Here is a 20,508-nt window from a genome sequence, read left to right on the forward strand (position 1 = left end):
GGTAAGGGTCAGCCTTGACTGTGTTTTCAGTGGCTTAGGGTTAGTCTTGACTGTGTTTTCAGTGGCTTAGGGTCAGCCTTGACTGTGTTTTCAGTGGGTTAGGGTCAGCCCTGACTGGGTTTTCAGTGGGTTAGCCTTGACTGTGTTTTCAGTGGGTTAGGGTCAGCCTTGACTGTGTTTCAAGTGTGTTAGGGTCAGCTTTGACTGTGTTTTCAGTGGGTTAGGGTCAGCCTTGACTGCAAAAATAGTGCACGTATTTTCTGAAGCTCCATTTTCAGGATACACACCAAAAATTCAAGATTTTGTGCGTCCTTCAAAGGTCACATACAAGACACATACATTTAAATTTGACTTGATATTAATAATAGATTACAGGTGCTTAACAGTTCATTTAAAAACCTTACAAAGATTAACATAAATTATAGTCATGGATTAAACATATTGTTACGACCAGGCCTAGGGGAAAACCTGATCACAACATTCATAATGAGACTCCCTCTTCTCAACTCCTAAGAAACCACCAGCAACAAGTCAAACAAACCATTTTTCAGGTTTATTAAAAGCAAGCACAACACGTATACTGGCAGTCTGGCTGTGAGTGGTTTGAGGAAGTCTCCTGCAGCTGGGATGTTCAGGCCTCTTAATCAGATTCCTTCCGGGCAGGACCAATCAGCTCCCAGGCTCCACCTAGACTCACTCACACAGGTCAATCACTCAAAACATGCACACCTGCAACCCATCTCACACTCACATGCAGACACATACACACAGGGAAAAAGCAGTCACGACCCTGGGGTCGTAACACATATATAAACGACAACTTTACTTTCAATCCTCCAGAGTTAGTCGACAGGAAACCTTTGTGTTTGTGTTGTCAAAGAAGTCGTTGCATGTTCTCACTGCGCCTGATGAATGAAGTGAGTGAAAACATGCATGTGTGCCCTCACACTGAATTTTAACAATCATGAGTGAGTGAGTCAGCCTTGTCCTTGGTTGTCAAGGTAACTTCAACAGGTGACCCCCCCACACATCACTGAGACGTGTCTTCATACTGTTTTAAATGTTCTCTCTCTACACAAACTCACACAGGACTCACAGGGATGTTTTGTGATTTATGTTGTTGAACTGAATCAGAAATAACCAGTGTGTGAGTTTGTGTGTGTGTGTACTTGTTATTGTAGCCTTGTGAGATAAGATTAAACTTGTGTGACGACAACAGTCGAACGTGTGAGCGTTTGTGAAAGGCTGAGCCATGTTTCCATGAGATGGGACTATTAGCAGGGGCGTTGCTACAGGGTCAGCTGTGTTGGGGGGGCGTTGCTCCACCTTTAGTGTTCATTGCACAGGTGTCTGTACATATATACTGTAGGTGTGTTTTCACTTCAGCTCACCACGCTACAGTTTGGGACAATAAATCCTGATACGGCTCACGTTCACACCATGTGGTGTGTTATGGCGACACCTGCATTAGCTACACAATTAGCACGTCACACTAAAGTGTTGATTGAAGATGAAGACGGAGACACAGTGTTTGTGTTTGTTCTTCTTGAAGCATCTCTATGGTGTGATGAAAAATGGAAATTCATGTTCACCCATGAGGAGGCGGGACAAATAACAGAGGAAGTGATCTGTTCCACTTTGTAGAAATGGGGTTTCCACAGGTTGCATCATGTGGCAGAAACAAATGTAACCTGATATTATAAATAAAGTAAATGAATGTAATAATGAATTGATTTTTTTATAGTTAACTCACGTTTTTGAAATGCAGTTTTATAACTGGGGTAAAAAAAAAACACATTTACAACTCAATAGAAATAAATAGTCTCCAAACTACAGTAGTTTGTTTTCATGCTACCACATTGGTCAGCGTGGAGAATGCCTTAGAAACTTCATGTATGTGTGCGTGTGTGTGTTTTTTTCACAGCAGAAACTTCACAAACACACACATGAAACAGTTTCTTTCTTTATTGGGTGATTCACAGACAGTTCCACTCACACAGAAGCATTGACTTCACACTAGAACAAGGTCACAGACACAAACTCACTTCCACCAACAATTAGATATGTCATTCAGCCGATGTGTTACCATGGTGATTCCATCTCCATCCACGCTGCCAGATAAAACTGTGTCTGTGGTTTTCAAAAGAACTGAAGAAAATCACAGATTTCACATTTGTCATGGTGACTTCACATCCAGTGTGAGCTTCTCTGATCTAATGACTCGTCTGTGACTGATCTGGTTCAGTTTACAGTCGAGAACAAACTCACAACACAAGGTTTCTGTGGGGACGTGGGATTCCAGGAAATGAAGAGGAAACAACCAGAGACCTGAACGTCTGACACACTCCTGTTGACTTGTCATTAACACTTTCTGACCCACTGTCTAATAACTGTGCTCCGCCTCCTCCTGTGGTCATGTGGCCTCTGGCTCAGCTTGGAGTTGGACAACATGGAACTTCACACCAGCTGCCAATGAAAGCTGCTGAGAGAAACTGGATGTGAGATGTTGATCCGGGAATGATCTGCTCTCAAGTCACATTAGTGGGTAAAGTCTGAGTGAGACCGTATCTGACCTACTGAGCGCTCTCTTTAAGAAGCTCTAGAAAACCGGGAGCTGCTGCTCGACTGCTGCCTTGTTTGGTCAACTTTGTGACTCGTGATGCTTTGATGTACAAACATTTGAACTTACAGACGGATTAAAGGAGTAAACAGTGGATCAACATCTATGTTGTTAAAATCACTGGTTTTCTAAAGTGCAGGGAATGAGGAGTTGCAATCTTCAGTTTCTCTGCAGAAAAGGCCGTCGCTCAGAGGCGACCGCCACTAAAAAACCTCAGCTGTCACCGTGTGCCCTAATTCTGAGAAGATGTTTGTCTAAAAACTGCTAAAATCAGCTTTCTTTGGCATGGGAAGATATGATGTGACGTGGTCTGGGCCCCACACACTGTACAGTGCACACGCCACAACTATCAAAGAGGGCTGAAGGAAAAGATACAACGTAATTTGGTCTTTCTAAAAAGTAGCTGTATATTGATTTTGATTTTTTTTTTGGGTGAATTAAAGTGGTTTTAGAGGAAGAGAGGGAGGAAGAAGAGGGGCGTAGCTGTGGCGATGGCTGCTTGATGAGGAGGAGGCACCAGTGCAGAGTAAAAATAATCTACACAACGTTAAAACGTGATAAGCAGTTCAAGCTTGGGTCAATACTTTGTTTCTCGCCATGTTGTTGTGACCAGATTCATCACAGCGCTTTCTTGGGTTTTAGGGGCGGAGCTTTAACAAGAGAGCCAGGGAGGGAGTGGGCGTGGCGTGGGCGTATTGGTCGCTTGCTCGTGGGGAAAATGCAGGCTTGTTTTGTTGTTTTTGTGTGTGCATTAAATGCAGTTACACATGTGCACACAGGATTTTATCAAAAAAAAGGATGAAGGAGAGTTGGAATTAATTGTGCGACAGGATCACCATGGCAACGAGGAATGTGGTGCTGAAGTGGAGTCGCTCTCTGAGACTGTCATTGTCAGTGGCCCAACACACACTCACACATGCATCACATCACAGTCCGCACAAAATAACACAAACACTTGAAAAATCATGTCCCCTGACGACAGCTTCACACAACAGTCAAACAGAGAAACACAAACACATTTCATCGAGGGATGTCACCATTATTGTCACTGAGTTAATCACCATATTACAATTATCACCATTATTATGTGTTCATTGATTTCACAACACTATGAATGTGTAAAATCACATGAACACTGATTATAGGTCTGAAAGTTTCATTTATTTATATCTTCTGATGCCAACATAACAAAATAATAACGCAGTTTTTGTTCTGTTTGAGTTGTGCTGAACTGTCTGTATGGTATACTGTAATATACTGTAGCGTTTACTCTGAAATCAAGTCATCATGACATCCTTCACACAAAGTGTTTTCCTGATTCACTGAGTCATGAGATGAATTTTGTTTTCTTCTGATAAACTCTTAAATGACACACACACTGTACTCTACACTCTCTACTTGTCCCAGGCTGCAGAGAAGACTGAAGGAGGATTCACTGATGGGAGATAGAAAGGTTTTTTACAAATTATGTTGAAAAGAATTCAGCAAATTGGAGGGTCAGGAACGAAGGGAGGAGACGTTGTATCCTCCTGAAGAAGAAAGAGCAACGAAACATGAGTTACTATCACTGAGGGTCAGAGAAGCATGAGTTACTATCACTGAGGGTCAGAGAAACATGAGTTACTATCACTGAGGGTCAGAGAAACAGGAGTTACTATCACTGAGGGTCAGAGAAACACGAGTTACTATCACTGAGGGTCAGAGAAACAGGAGTTACTATCACTGAGGGTCAGAGAAACATGAGTTACTATCACTGAGGGTCAGAGAAACAGGAGTTACATCACTGAGGGTCAGAGAAACATGAGTTACTATCACTGAGGGTCAGAGAAACATGAGTTACTATCACTGAGGGTCAGAGAAACATGAGTTACTATCACTGAAGGTCAGAGAAACATGAGTTACTATCACTGAGGGTCAGAGAAACACGAGTTACTATCACTGAGGGTCAGAGAAACATGAGTTACATCACTGAGGGTCAGAGAAACACGAGTTACTATCACTGAGGGTCAGAGAAACATGAGTTACTATCACTGAGGGTCAGAGAAGCATGAGTTACTATCACTGAGGGTCAGAGAAACATGAGTTACTATCACTGAGGGTCAGAGAAACATGAGTTACTATCACTGAGGGTCGGAGAAACACGAGTTACTATCACTGAGGGTCGGAGAAACATGAGTTACTATCACTGAGGGTCGGAGAAACACGAGTTACTATCACTGAGGGTCAGAGAAACACGAGTTACTATCACTGAGGGTCAGAGAAACACGAGTTACTATCACTGAGGGTCAGAGAAACATGAGTTACTATCACTGAGGGTCAGAGAAACACGAGTTACTATCACTGAAGGTCAGAGAAGCATGAGTTACTATCACTGAGGGTCAGAGAAACATGAGTTACTATCACTGAGGGTCAGAGAAACATGAGTTACTATCACTGAGGGTCAGAGAAGCATGAGTTACTATCACTGAGGGTCAGAGAAACATGAGTTACTATCACTGAGGGTCAGAGAAACATGAGTTACTATCACTGAGGGTCAGAGAAACATGAGTTACTATCACTGAGGGTCAGAGAAACATGAGTTACTATCACTGAAGGTCAGAGAAACATGAGTTACTATCACTGAGGGTCAGAGAAACACGAGTTACTATCACTGAGGGTCAGAGAAACATGAGTTACATCACTGAGGGTCAGAGAAACACGAGTTACTATCACTGAGGGTCAGAGAAACATGAGTTACTATCACTGAGGGTCAGAGAAGCATGAGTTACTATCACTGAGGGTCAGAGAAACATGAGTTACTATCACTGAGGGTCAGAGAAACATGAGTTACTATCACTGAGGGTCGGAGAAACACGAGTTACTATCACTGAGGGTCGGAGAAACATGAGTTACTATCACTGAGGGTCGGAGAAACACGAGTTACTATCACTGAGGGTCAGAGAAACACGAGTTACTATCACTGAGGGTCAGAGAAACACGAGTTACTATCACTGAGGGTCAGAGAAACATGAGTTACTATCACTGAGGGTCAGAGAAACACGAGTTACTATCACTGAAGGTCAGAGAAGCATGAGTTACTATCACTGAGGGTCAGAGAAACATGAGTTACTATCACTGAGGGTCAGAGAAACATGAGTTACTATCACTGAGGGTCAGAGAAGCATGAGTTACTATCACTGAGGGTCAGAGAAACATGAGTTACTATCACTGAGGGTCAGAGAAACATGAGTTACTATCACTGAGGGTCAGAGAAACATGAGTTACTATCACTGAGGGTCAGAGAAACATGAGTTACTATCACTGAGGGTCAGAGAAACACGAGTTACTATCACTGAGGGTCAGAGAAACATGAGTTACTATCACTGAGGGTCAGAGAAACATGAGTTACTATCACTGAAGGTCAGAGAAGCATGAGTTACTATCACTGAGGGTCAGAGAAACATGAGTTACTATCACTGAGGGTCAGAGAAACACGAGTTACTATCACTGAGGGTCAGAGAAACATGAGTTACTATCACTGAGGGTCAGAGAAGCATGAGTTACTATCACTGAGGGTCAGAGAAACATGAGTTACTATCACTGAGGGTTAGAGAAACATGAGTTACTATCACTGAGGGTCAGAGAAACACGAGTTACTATCACTGAAGGTCAGAGAAACACGAGTTACTATCACTGAAGGTCAGAGAAACATGAGTTACTATGAAACTTTACTTTACCTGACGTGTTTATTCCCAGAAGTAGAACAGATACCATATGGTCTCGTTCTTCAGCTGAGGGCCGAACAGAGGGTTAGTCTGGGCCAGAATAGCAACCAACCAACTGAAGAGAAGCAGAGTGAGAGGGAGGAGTTACTGAGAGGGATGAGTTACTGACACAAGAGAAGCAGGGTGAGAGGGAGGAGTTACCCACATGTGCACACACATCGTCATACCATGATAATCATCATATTTATTATATTGAATACATTTGTCAAATACACTAAATATTATATAAATATATACTGTATACTGTATATACACACATATATATACATATATATGTGTGTACATATATATGTACACACATACATACATAAATATGGAAAATCATTTTATTTAAAAAAAGTAACTTAACACTAATAACACTTAATGACCACATATGTGATTGTTTGTAAATATCCTTCATTTTAAGACACAAAGCAGGTATTATCTAAAATGAAAGGTAGTAGATCTTTTATTTTAGAGTGCATTTACAGAGTATTGTCACTCTCCTTTGAGAAGTACCCATAATAGTCCAGCCCTACATGTATATCTTTGACTCATTCAAACACGTGTCAGCGCCCCCTGTATCTAGAAGCAGCAGGTTCACTCTCAGCAAGTACATAAAACAAATGGAATGATTGTGTTAGAAACATGAACGTGTGCCACACAGTGAGTGCAGTGGTTAGACTCTGGTTTTCCACCCACTCAGAACAAAGGCCAAGGTCACATGTTCTCCTCGTGTGTGTGTGTGGGTTTCCTCCCACGGTCCAAAAACATGCAACATGGGGATGAGGTCAACTGGTCACTAGGGCTGGGCGATATGGACTAAAAGTCATATCTGGATATTTTTTAGCTGAATGGCGATACTCGATATATATCTGGATATTTTTTCTGTTTGCCCCAAAGCATTATAGCATATCAGATAAAATGTCTTCCAAACCCTTTAAAAAATAAACAGTATTTTATAAGTTTAAGCCACATGCCAAATGTCAGAAATAAAAATGCTCCTTGAATAAAATAAAACAAATCTCTTTCCTGCATGACAATAATACACAGTAATTACTTCAAAAATACAATACTCTTACAATTGTAACAGTAACAATAAACACTTTTCCACTGCACTGCAAACTGTTCTTTCAAAAAGAAAAGAAACAACAAAAACAGATGATGGAAATATGACTACACTAGTGTAAGGACCCCCCATATATATATTTTTCAAGTTATCTTCAAATGTTCAGAGGTTATAATGTCCAATTTTTTTATGTATTGTTCTGTGGAGCTCACAAAATAGTATCTGTGATGAGAAGTAGCACATACAGAGAGGTGCCTTTCTCTTTTTGGCCACAAGGTGGAGTATCTACTAAAGTGAGCACTGCTCAGGAGTCAAGCGCATGTGTATGACAACAGTTTCCTCAGTGTCCTCAGGACATCTGTGATGATGTATCATCTCAGTGATGTCTCAGTCTATGGTCATCTATGATGACGTATCATCTCAGTGACGTCTCAGTGTCCTCAGGACATCTGTGATGACGTATCATCTCAGTGATGTCTCAGTCTATGGTCATCTATGATGACGTATCATCTCAGTGACGTCTCAGTGTCCTCAGGACATCTGTGATGATGTATCATCTCAGTGATGTCTCAGTCTATGGTCATCTATGATGACGTATCATCTCAGTGACGTCTCAGTGTCCTCAGGACATCTGTGATGACGTATCATCTCAGTGATGTCTCAGTGTCCTCAGGACATCTGTGATGACGTATCATCTCAGTGATGTCTCAGTCTATGGTCATCTATGATGACGTATCATCTCAGTGATGTCTCAGTCTATGGTCATCTATGATGACGTATCATCTCAGTGACGTCTCAGTGTCCTCAGGACATCTGTGATGAAGTATCATCTCAGTGATGTCTCTGTGTCCTCAGGACATCTGTGATGACGTATCATCTCAGTGACGTCTCAGTGTCCTCAGGACATCTGTGATGACGTATCATCTCAGTGATGTCTCAGTGTCCTCAGGACATCTGTGATGACATATCATCTCAGTGATGTCTCAGTCTATGGTCATCTATGATGACGTATCATCTCAGTGACGTCTCAGTGTCCTCAGGACATCTGTGATGAAGTATCATCTCAGTGATGTCTCAGTGTCCTCAGGACATCTGTGATGACGTATCATCTCAGTGATGTCTCAGTCTATGGTCATCTATGATGACGTATCATCTCAGTGACGTCTCAGTGTCCTCAGGACATCTGTGATGAAGTATCATCTCAGTGATGTCTCTGTGTCCTCAGGACATCTGTGATGACGTATCATCTCAGTGACGTCTCAGTGTCCTCAGGACATCTGTGATGAAGTATCATCTCAGTGATGTCTCTGTGTCCTCAGGACATCTGTGATGACGTATCATCTCAGTGACGTCTCAGTGTCCTCAGGACATCTGTGATGACGTATCATCTCAGTGATGTCTCAGTCTATGGACATCTATGATGACGTAACATCTCAGTGATGTCTCAGTGTCCTCAGGACATCTGTGATGACGTAACAAATATCTGGGTCAAGGGTCACTTTTTTTGAGAAGGGGTTAAATAACTGCTATTTTAAACGTATGGGGCACATATCCAGTTAAATGGGGATAGGATCTAACTGACAGGTTGATGGTTTGGATGATGAAACTAATGATGTTAACTCAGGGAGCTCTATAGGGGAGAAACTGTCTAACTGTGCACCTGGTGCTTCTAAAGCTCTTTTGCTAAAATTAATCATCTCCTCCCTCATATTGGGACTGACTCATCTTTCTATATTGACTCAAATTAATCGATCCTTATTAACTGGATATGTGCCCCATAAGTTTAAAATAGCAGTTATTAAACCCCTTCTCAAAAAAAGGGACCCTTGACCCAGATATTTTAGCTAATTACCGACCTATATCTAATCTTCCCTTTGTTTCTAAAATCTTAGAAAAGGCCGTTGCTAATCAATGATGTGAATATTTGCGCATTAATGGCTTGTTTGAAGATTTTCAGTCAGGTTTTAGATTAAACCATAGCACAGAAACAGCACTAGTTAAAGTTAGTAATGATCTTCTCTTGGCTTCAGATAATGGTCTAGTTTCTTTACTTGTCCTGTTAGATCTTAGTGCTGCATTTGACACCATTGATCATAATATTCTACTGCAGAGATTGGAGCAGACTCTTGGTATCACAGGTGCTGCCCTCTGCTGGTTTAAATCACACTTATCTGATAGTGCAGTCAGTGTGATATAACAGTATAACATGCGCAGTCAGTGTGATATAACAGTATAACATGCGCAGTCAGTGTGATATAACAGTATAACATGCGCAGTCAGTGTGATATAACAGTATAACATGCGCAGTCAGTGTGATATAACAGTATAACGTGCGCAGTCAGTGTGATATAACAGTATAACATGTGCAGTCAGTGTGATATAACAGTATAACATGTGCAGTCAGTGTGACATGATAGTATAACATGTACAATCAGTGTGATATAATAGTATGACATGTGCAGTCAGTGTGATATAACAGTATAACATGTGCAGTCAGTGTGATATAACAGTATAACATGTGCAGTCAGTGTGATATAACAGTATAACATGTGCAGTCAGTGTGATATAACAGTATAACATGTACAATCAGTGTGATATAATAGTATGACATGTGCAGTCAGTGTGATATAACAGTATAACATGTGCAGTCAGTGTGATATAACAGTATAACATGTGCAGTCAGTGTGATATAACAGTATAACATGTGCAGTCAGTGTGATATAACAGTATAACATGTACAATCAGTGTGATATAATAGTATGACATGTGCAGTCAGTGTGATATAACAGTATAACATGTGCAGTCAGTGTGATATAACAGTATAACATGTGCAGTCAGTGTGATATAACAGTATAACATGTGCAGTCAGTGTGATATAATAGTATAACATGTGCAGTCAGTGTGATATAATAGTATAACATGTGCAGTCAGTGTGATATAATAGTATAACATGTGCAGTCAGTGTGATATAACAGTATAACATAAATTTTATATATATTTTTCTTATATCACATATCAAGTCTTCAAAGCACTTCCCATAATGAGGACATTTTATCTTTATCTATTTTATCATTTTAACTGCAACACAGAATAATAAAATAACAGATATGTTCTCATTAAATCATGCAGAACATGAACAGAGTGATTTTAAAAAGCTGGAGGAGGAGCTTGTACTTACAACAGGTAGCAGCAGACCGCTGTGAGGATGAGACTGGTGACAATCACGCTGTCAAAGAGAACACAGTGATTACACGATGTATTTAAAAGAAAACTTAATGCATCTTATTGATATGGTCAAGGACACGTTATAAAGACAAACAGACAACAGGACGATGCAGTAAACAGATCATGCAGTGAAATTACAGAGAGTAAGCTATTTTGAACAAGTGGGTTTTGAGTCTGAATTTGAAGAGAGTCAGAGTTGCAGACGTCAGGTGGGAGTCACTTCCAGAGATGATGGTGCTGAGGAGGGCGGAGGAGGATCTGAGGTCGAGAGACACGGAGGGGCGAGGCTGTGGATGACCTTGAAAGCATACAGGAGGATTTTGAATTGAATTCTGAAATTGACCAGGAGCCGGTGGAGTTGTAGAAAATGGATGGATGGGATTGGAATGATAGGTTGCTGTTCGAGGATTTACTGTGAAGCTGCAGCCAGTCAGACAATCAGCTGAGGAGAAAGACTTGAGGACTGACTGCATGCTCACGCACATGTGTTTTTGTGACTAGGGCTAAACAATGGATCATTTTAAAACTAAAACCACAATTTAAAAATAAAAAAATGCAATTAGCAAATCAGAATTTATGCAATTTAATGGTTACATTTTCAATTGTTCTATGTTCTATGCCAATTAAAAAATGTAATACATACATTATGGGGTAAGAGAACCATCAAAAACATGTGCACATATTATTAGGGGTAGAACGGTTTACAAAATCCACGGTTCGGTTCATATCACGTTTTTTTTTATATACCATGTATCAGCTCTATAGCCCAATATAATAGTTAGATTTTTTTTATCAGACATTATTAAGGACATATCATGCAATCTTGCAAAAAGTGAAATAATGAGGCAGCTTGATTAGGGATTAAGAACATCATTGTAACAATCCAGAGACATTTATTTATTCTAGTTTCCATTGTGTCACTGCTTGTGTCAGTGCTTCACAAAGATGTTCACTTGTGTGTCTTTCATAAAGTGGGCGGGTCATCTTCTCCTCTGAATGAATGTAACGAGCAGTGACAGTTAGAAACCTTTCAGTGGCCCTGGAACTCCATCCATGTAGTCAGAGCCACGTCAGCTGTGTGTTTGTCATCGTGTCTCTTCATAAAGTTCAGGAGTCACTGTGTTGCTGAAGTGATGGCTGGATGGAATATTACACCACGGCTCAACGACTGAAATCCTGCGTCCTCCACCACGACATAAGACTGCATATCTTTCACTATATATGTAGCCCAATGTTGTGAAAATCCTTTTGTTTTATTGTATATGCATTGTACATTCAGTTCTGAATGAGTTCAGGTTTTCTTTGAGGAGCTTTTATTTTGTTAGACATCTTTTATTTTGACACTAGCTTTTCGCTGTGTTACTTCCTGTTTATTCGCGCCACTGTCGTCAGTGAGTTCGAGGTACGACTTTATCACTGTCACTCCGGTCATTGTCGTGTAAAACACAGTCAAATGTCAGACAGAGACTTGTATATTACTTTGTAAAAGTTGTTAATGTTGGTCTCTTGTAAAATGTTTATCTTGTTATATAAATGTATTTTGTTATCGCGTACATTAGCCTAGCAGTTTGTTAGCCGTGGCTCATAAGCTAGGCTATAGGAGCACGCAGGTGGTTTCTCACGCGTCTGCTGTTTTCTTTATTCTCCTTTATTATTCTTTATTCTCCTTTATTCTCCTTTCATGTGAAACCAGAGCGTGAAAGTTATTGTGTCTTGTACAGGTATGTCAGCTCCCTGTTTGTCGTTTTTATTACTGCACAATGATTTTATTAGTAAGTTTAGACTTTTGTAATTAATTTTCATATACATAAAGTGTATTATTGTTTATTGTGAGTTCATATTAATTCATAAAAATACTAAAATTGCCGCTGGTGGGTGGAAAATATAACTGTGAAGTTAACATTGTAATTGAAACTAAACGATCAGAATGAGATGTATTTTGTTTATTGAATTGTGAATGTACTCTCAGTCAGTTAGAGGCGCTGCTGAGAAGAGGTGCGCATGTGAAACCAGAGCGTGAAAGTTGCTGTACTGTTGTTATTGTGTTTTGCACAGAATTAAATCCCCCCCTGGTTGGAAAGGCAGCAGTTGTCTGCCTCTCATTCCTCGTTCACACACAACGCAGAGATTAACAGCCGGATGGTGTGTCGTGTTAGGCCGGCTACATAAACACCCCCATTACTTTACTATCTTTGTCAGTTGGGTTAGTTGTTTAAATGCAGTCAAACGTCACACTGGGGTGACGTCTCCACAGATGTCGTCACTAGCATAAGTAACACGTGTTGTGCAGTGCTTACATGTTACATAAGAAAAGTGATATTGTAAAACAACCACCTGACTTTCAAAAAAGATTCCAGGCGGATGTTAAGAAACAGCTGACAGTAATCAAGAGATGGAGAGGGCAACAGGGAAAATTGCTGCTCTAAAGTTATGTTTGTTCATACTCATATTCATATTTCTGTTGTGTTACATTGTTATTAGAGCTGAAACGATTCATTGATTATTAATCCATTACTAAATTAATCAACAACTATTTTGATAATCGATTCTTCGGTTTGAAGTTTTTAATGTGTACATTTTTTTTTAATTTCTTTGCTTCTTTGCACAAAGAAATCATTAAAGGCGACATCGAATGCTTGTATCACACATATATGTTAGTTATGGAGGTCTACTTACATATATTAACTTGTTTTCACGGTCACATATATGTTAGTTATGGAGGTCTACTTACATATATTAACTTGTTTTCATGGTCACATATATGTTAGTTATGGAGGTCTACTTACATATATTAACTTGTTTTCATGGTCACATATATGTTAGTTATGGAGGTCTACTTACATATATTAACTTGTTTTCATGGTCACATACATGTGAGTTATGGAGGTCTACTTACATATATTAACTTGTTTTCATGGTCACATATATGTTAGTTATGGAGGTCTACTTACATATATTAACTTGTTTTCATGGTCACATATATGTTAGTTATGGAGGTCTACTTACATATATTAACTTGTTTTCATGGTCACATATATGTTAGTTATGGAGGTCTACTTACATATATTAACTTGTTTTCATGGTCACATATATATGTTAGTTATGGAGGTCTACTTACATATATTAACTTGTTTTCATGGTCACATATATGTTAGTTATGGAGGTCTACTTACATATATTAACTTGTCTTCATGGTCACATATATGTTAGTTATGGAGGTCTACTTACATATATTAACTTGTTTTCATGGTCACATATATGTTAGTTATGGAGGTCTACTTACATATATTAACTTGTTTTCATGGTCACATATATGTTAGTTATGGAGGTCTACTTACATATATTAACTTGTTTTCATGGTCACATATATGTTAGTTATGGAGGTCTACTTACATATATTAACTTGTTTTCATGGTCACATATATATGTTAGTTATGGAGGTCTACTTACATATATTAACTTGTTTTCATGGTCACATATATGTTAGTTATGGAGGTCTACTTACATATATTAACTTGTCTTCATGGTCACATATATGTTAGTTATGGAGGTCTACTTACATATATTAACTTGTTTTCATGGTCACATATATATGTTAGTTATGGAGGTCTACTTACATATATTAACTTGTTTTCATGGTCACGTATATGTTAGTTATGGAGGTCTACTTACATATATTAACTTGTTTTCATGGTTAAAATCCTCCTAATCGCTGCAAACAAGCCGATCAAAATATCTCCTCACTGAGGCTCTCGTCAGCCGCGCTGTTTCAGACCAAAACCACACCCCCAGAACGTGGACTGTGTTGTGATTGGCCAGCCAACGTGAGCTTTCCTACTGTCCTGTGATTGGCCAGGTACCTGGAAGTGACGTAATAGATAGGCCAGCTCTCAGATACACAGCTCCCCCTCTGGCACGGTGGATGCTCTGCATCTCAGCAGCTACAACGAGAGTAGTTCTTCTTCTTCTGCGGTTGAATGTACGCAACCGGATGTGCCCGGACTAGTGCCCGCACCAGGAGGCGCTACAGTGGTGAGAGGAGTGGTGAGGTTTACTGATGACATCATCAAACTACGGAAGTGCCGATCCGCTTCGCAGAGCCCAGGAAAACAATACAACACTATTTTCTCAGCAGTGGCTGAACTGTTTGTTCTGAAACTTTAGGGTTTCATAAACGAGGTAATGACGCAGATACACACACACAAACGCAGCGTTAATTGGAGCTTCCGGTCTATGTGGCCTTTAAAAGTGAATCATTTTGGTTTGTGGACAAAACAAGATATTTGAGAACATCATCATTTCCACGTTTGACAAACACCGATCAAAACAAACCAATCAAAACCAAGTTTTACTGATATTTTATGGACCAAACGATTAATCGAGAAAATAATCGACAGATGAATCGATTATGAAAAGAATCATTAGTTGCAGCTCTAATTGTTATTATGTTTTGAAGTATTGCCACGGGAATTGAGATGCTTCATAATTGCAGCTTTTGGGGGAAAGAGAACTTCAAGTTGTCACACTCAATGTAAATGGCCTTAGTAGCCAGAGGGCAAAGACGATCGCTAAGGATAAGAAGGACAAATCACACAAAACACACTTACAGCCTTTTGAACATGACAACCTGAAGAAAACAAGATTCAGGAAAACATTTTACTCCTCTTACAAAAGAGGTTGCAAACGTGGATTAAGGATAAGGAGGGCAGGTTTATATATATGAACCACAAAGAGGTGACCCTATTTAATATATAATTTAATATAGATGCTCCTCCTGGGAGCAATAAGGCTTTTCTCAGGAAAATCTTTAATTACATGTGAAACTTTTGGTGTTCTCATCTGTCCAGGGGATTCAAATAATAATAAAATAATAACATTTAGAGTAAAGGGATGTAAGATGGGCACATGGGACCTTTCAGAGCATTCTCGTTTGTACATAAAATCACACACTGTGGAGATTAAACACCAGTGTGTTAAATGACCCAGGATTCAAAACAACTATTACAAACATACTTGGAGAACAATAATAATGGGCAAGTGAATGCAGTGACATTATGGGTCCTCAGAGGTAACATTATTTCAACTACTGCCTTTATAAAGAAGGCAAAAGCATACTAAGTTCGTGAGACAGGTTCAAAAGCAACACAACTGTGAGCCTGGAGACTAGACAAACAACAAGCTGAAAATAGAAGAGATCCTAATTAAACAACCTGTACACTAGGGATGCACCGATCCGCTTTTTTCACCTCCGATACCGACATCTAAAGGTTTAGTATCGGCCGATCCCAATCCGATACAAAAAAACAGGTAACAAACAGTATTTGTTATTGTGTGGAAAAGACTGGGATCATTGTTTTGTGCGAGGCAACATCAAACTTGACCTAAACATTTCTTTCCTGTTTTTTAAAAATATAAAAAACAGATAGAAATGTACAGAATGACTTATTTATTGAATAAATGTGCACCAGTACAGCAATCTTAAATAAATCAATAGCTTCACAAGCTTGATTCTTTGTCAATGGTTTAGTTTAGTACAAAAAAGATTTTAACATCCAACACAAAAGCAGCTGAATAAACAACAGCTTCTAGATAGAAGTCCCCTCATGTTCTCCATCACAATCACATGGACTTTGCTCAAAGGAACGTGTCAAACATTTCCATTAGGGTCGTTTGTTGTGTTGATCGTTGCACTGTGTGGCACGTCACTCTCATCCAAACGTCAGAGCTCCTCATATCTGCAGTCAAACTTTTACCTTCTCTAATATGTGATTGTACACTTTACAGTGCAGTTCAGGTTGAGCCGTCGAGGACAAAAAGTTCCGGATAATTGATCCTTTCGCTCGCGTCATTTTGAAAACAACGTGGACTTCAGCACGGCGTGTTGCTTACGTACGACATCACTCACAGCGCGCAGCATAGAATTAGACTGAATAGATCGGCCACTATGGATCGGCCCATTGTCACGATACCCGATCTAGAATTTTCCTCAATATCGGGACCAATACCCGCTCCAAATATAGAATCGGTGCATCCCTACTGTACTGTACACAGGATGGCATTCAAAAACCGTTATGAATCCTTGTACACCCGGAGGCTCATACCTTACACCAGGTTTTAAATCAGCTTCTGTTGGAAAACTACAGAACCATGATCTCACAAAAGAAATAACTATTGAGGAAGTTGATAAAGCAAAGTGGGTAAATCACAGCGTACTGATGGGTTTCCTGGTGAGTGTTTTAACTAACTAATCCTAAAAGAGGGAGTTCTGCCTCCATTTGGTGATCACAAGATATTCTCTCATGCAGAAGAATTGTGCATTTCCTTCTCAGAAATGATTTAGGTTTATAACAGAAAGTCAGTAGATTTGATGCTAATAACTGTATTTTCTGTTCTTTGTAATAAAGTAAAAAGTTAGCTCGGTGCTAGCTGTGAACACATACAAGAATCTTCTGCTCAGTACACAACGCCTGGGCCCATGTGACATATTTTGAGAGTCAAGTGACAGTTGCAGATTCCTAAATTCATAACTGTGAATTCTTATTTTTTAAAAGTTGTAACCTGAATTGTGTTCTTACGGTTGTCAATTCGTAATAAATCACAACTTAATGGTCTGGGAATTAAGTCAACAAAAATGATATCACAATTCAAATTGCTTGTCAGAAAAAGTGCAATTATACTCACATGTTTTAACACTCATGACAGAGGTTAGGATGATGAGTAAGATAACTGTCAAAAAGATGTGATTTATTCAACATGAATACAAATTGACAACTGTGAGAATAAGATTTAAAAAGTTACGACAAAAAATATGAATCCACAGTAATGAATACGAAAACATAGTACAAATCCAGAGTTGTGAATTTAGGAATCTGCAGCTGTCGCAGGGGCCCAGGCATAGTGTACTGAGCAGCAGATTCATCGATTTCACACACTGCACATGCGTTCAAAGCTAGCACCGAGCTAGTGCCGAGATGAACGAGGAAGTTAGTAAAATTAGTAATAGTTAGTAAAATAAAAACATTGTTTCAGGTTAGATATTCAACATTCGCTCCGGATGCAGCGGCAGCCTCCTCCTTTTCCACCCAGTGATGCTGCACGATCACGGCCACCGCTCTTAACTGTCTGCTTTACCTTTTAAAAAGAAAATTAAAATTAAAAAATTAAAATAATATGAGGTGTTCGGTCTATAACAGCAGTCTGTAAAATTTGGTGATTTGTATATTTTAATTGGCTCAAATAGATTTTTATCGTGTTTAAACAACGGTTCCTACAGCTTGGTTGACATCAAATTCAAGGATTTGTTAAGGTGTTTCCAGGACAAATTGCCTCAAATTCAAGGCCTGAATGTGCAGCTTAACTTAACATGGGAGGACCATTTGTAAGAGCCATCACAACTCTGGATTTGTACTCAGAACTGTGTTTTTGTATTCATTACTGTGGATTCATATTTTTCTTTAAAGTCTTTAAACTTTTGAAATCTTATTCTCATGGTTGTCAGTTTGTATTCATGTTGAATAAACCACGTTTGTTCTGTGTAGGCCTCGTCTACGTATATCAAGCAAAGCAGGGCATGAAACAGTAGGTGGCGTCATACCTTTACCTGAATATCAACTTAACAAAATTCAAGCACTTTCAATGAGCCACGTCAACTTTGAAGGGGCTTGAAATTACTAGTATTATTATTTTTTTTCAAATTCACAAACTTTCAAGGTTTTCAAGGACCCAGGGGAACCCAGAAACACGGTGATACACAGTGATATATGACAGTAAATCTGTAGGTTTCTTTCACTTAAGCAGATTCAAGTGTTGAATATGTGTTAAAGGTCCAGTGAGGAAGTTCCATGCTGCAGCTTCATATCTCTCAGCTCATCCGGATTTTCCACATGTGTTGCAGAAACTATGTAGCCTTCAGTTAGCATCAAAACTCAACATGTTTAGTTTGTCCATTGTGGGCTACTGTAAAAATATGATGGTTCAAAAAGGCCCTGCTCCTGATGTGGATATAAAAGGCTCATTCTGGAGAAATGAAACAACAACAGTTCATACAACCAGCTCTGATTGTACAACACTTATTTTTTCTAAGATAAATAAATGAATAAATTCATGGTTTCTTTGCTCCATAACAAAGAAATCATACAAATTCATCTTTGGTTTGTGGACAAAACAAGACATTTGAGAACATCATCATTTCAACATCTGACAAACATAGATCAACATTTTTAAACATTTCTTGATGTTTTATGGACCAAGTCATTATTAACAATCAAGAAAATAATCGTTAGTTGCAGCTAAAGTTTACACACTGTGCTCTGGCGTGTCTGGTGAGACGAGGTCACGTGTGAATGGATGGACGGAGGGATGGATGATGATGATGGATGATGATGATGACGCGCACGGCCTCCATCCCACGCTCATGTTATAATAACAATGCTATACATCCGAATACGTGACGAAAACACTGACATAAACTCTAAACAACGATGAATGAGTGATATAGTGACTAATCGCCGGAAACGGCAGCCAATTAACGCCAGATAAGACCACCTACCCTCGGTTGGGTCCTTTGGGCACTAAAAACGGGGCTACGACCCCCACCAGCGCCCACAGCGTGGTGAAGCAGATCATGGGCAGGGCGAGAGAGTGGTACACCATGGCGAAGTTCTCCACAGAAGCGTCGCTCTCGGTAAATTCTCGGTAAAATCGGTGCGTCCTCCTCCTGAGTCCTGACAAGGAGCATCAATGGCTGCTGAACAACACCGTCGCTTCCACTGTGTCCCCGCCCACTTCAACCAATGCAGTATATGATTGGTCCATGCCGGGGAAGTAGCGGGCTGTGATTGGTGCAGGAGGCTGCCCGTCAGTATTACAGCAGCATCACAGACTGCAGGCAAGTGCATCAGCATCAGAAATACAACATACACGTATATATACATACAGTATGTCAGTATTACGGCATCCTCGCACAGGAAAACACCAGAAATACAACATACACGTATATATACATACAGTATGTCAGTATTACGGCATCCTCGCACAGGAAAACACCAGAAATACAACATACACGTATATATACATACAGTATGTCAGTATTGCGGCACCCTCGCACAGGAAAACACCAGAAATACAACATACACGTATATATACATACAGTATGTCAGTATTACGGCATCCTCGCACAGGAAAACACCAGAAATACAACATACACGTATATATACATACAGTATGTCAGTATTACGGCATCCTCGCACAGGAAAACACCAGAAATACAACATACACGTATATATACATACAGTATGTCAGTATTACGGCATCCTCGCACAGGAAAACACCAGAAATACAACATACACGTATATATACATACAGTATGTCAGTATTACGGCATCCTCGCACAGGAAAACACCAGAAATATACACATACACGTATATATACATACAGTATGTCAGTATTACGGCATCCTCGCACAGGAAAACACCAGAAATATACACATACACGTATATATACATACAGTATGTCAGTATTACGGCATCCTCGCACAGGAAAACACCAGAAATACAACATACACGTATATATACATACAGTATGTCAGTATTGCGGCATCCTCGCACAGGAAAACACCAGAAATACAACATACACGTATATATACATACAGTATGTCAGTATTGCGGCACCCTCGCACAGGAAAACACCAGAAATACAACATACACGTATATATACATACAGTATGTCAGTATTGCGGCACCCTCGCACAGGAAAACACCAGAAATACAACATACACGTATATATACATACAGTATGTCAGTATTACGGCACCCTCGCACAGGAAAACACCAGAAATACAACATACACGTATA

General features: G+C 39.7%; 1 protein-coding gene across 1 annotated transcript; it reads right to left on the bottom strand.

Moving 5' to 3' along the window:
* Window positions 1–1,950: 1,950 nt before the first annotated feature.
* On the bottom strand, window positions 1,951–19,465 carry atpv0e2 (ATPase H+ transporting V0 subunit e2). Its single transcript, XM_058640010.1, has 4 exons — window positions 19,206–19,465; window positions 10,611–10,658; window positions 6,337–6,439; window positions 1,951–4,149 (listed from the first exon to the last, which is right to left on the bottom strand). Exons 1-3 carry the CDS (start codon window positions 19,307–19,309, stop codon window positions 6,346–6,348), a joined length of 246 nt encoding a protein of 81 aa, XP_058495993.1. The 5' UTR covers window positions 19,310–19,465; the 3' UTR covers window positions 1,951–4,149; window positions 6,337–6,345.
* Window positions 19,466–20,508: the final 1,043 nt, after the last annotated feature.

The sequence above is a fragment of the Solea solea genome, chromosome 10 (genome assembly GCF_958295425.1).
Source record: "Solea solea chromosome 10, fSolSol10.1, whole genome shotgun sequence".
Lineage (NCBI taxonomy): Eukaryota > Metazoa > Chordata > Actinopteri > Pleuronectiformes > Soleidae > Solea > Solea solea.

Coding starts and splice junctions, on each gene's coding strand:
- atpv0e2 (XM_058640010.1), bottom strand. CDS start 19,309: ATGGTGTACCACTCTCTCGCCCTGCCCATGATCTGCTTCACCACGCTG. Junction 10,659..19,205: donor CCCAAAGGACCCAACCGAGG/GTAGGTGGTCTT, acceptor TCTCTTTGACAG/CGTGATTGTCACCAGTCTCA. Junction 6,440..10,610: donor GCGGTCTGCTGCTACCTGTT/GTAAGTACAAGC, acceptor GCTTCTCTTCAG/TTGGTTGGTTGCTATTCTGG.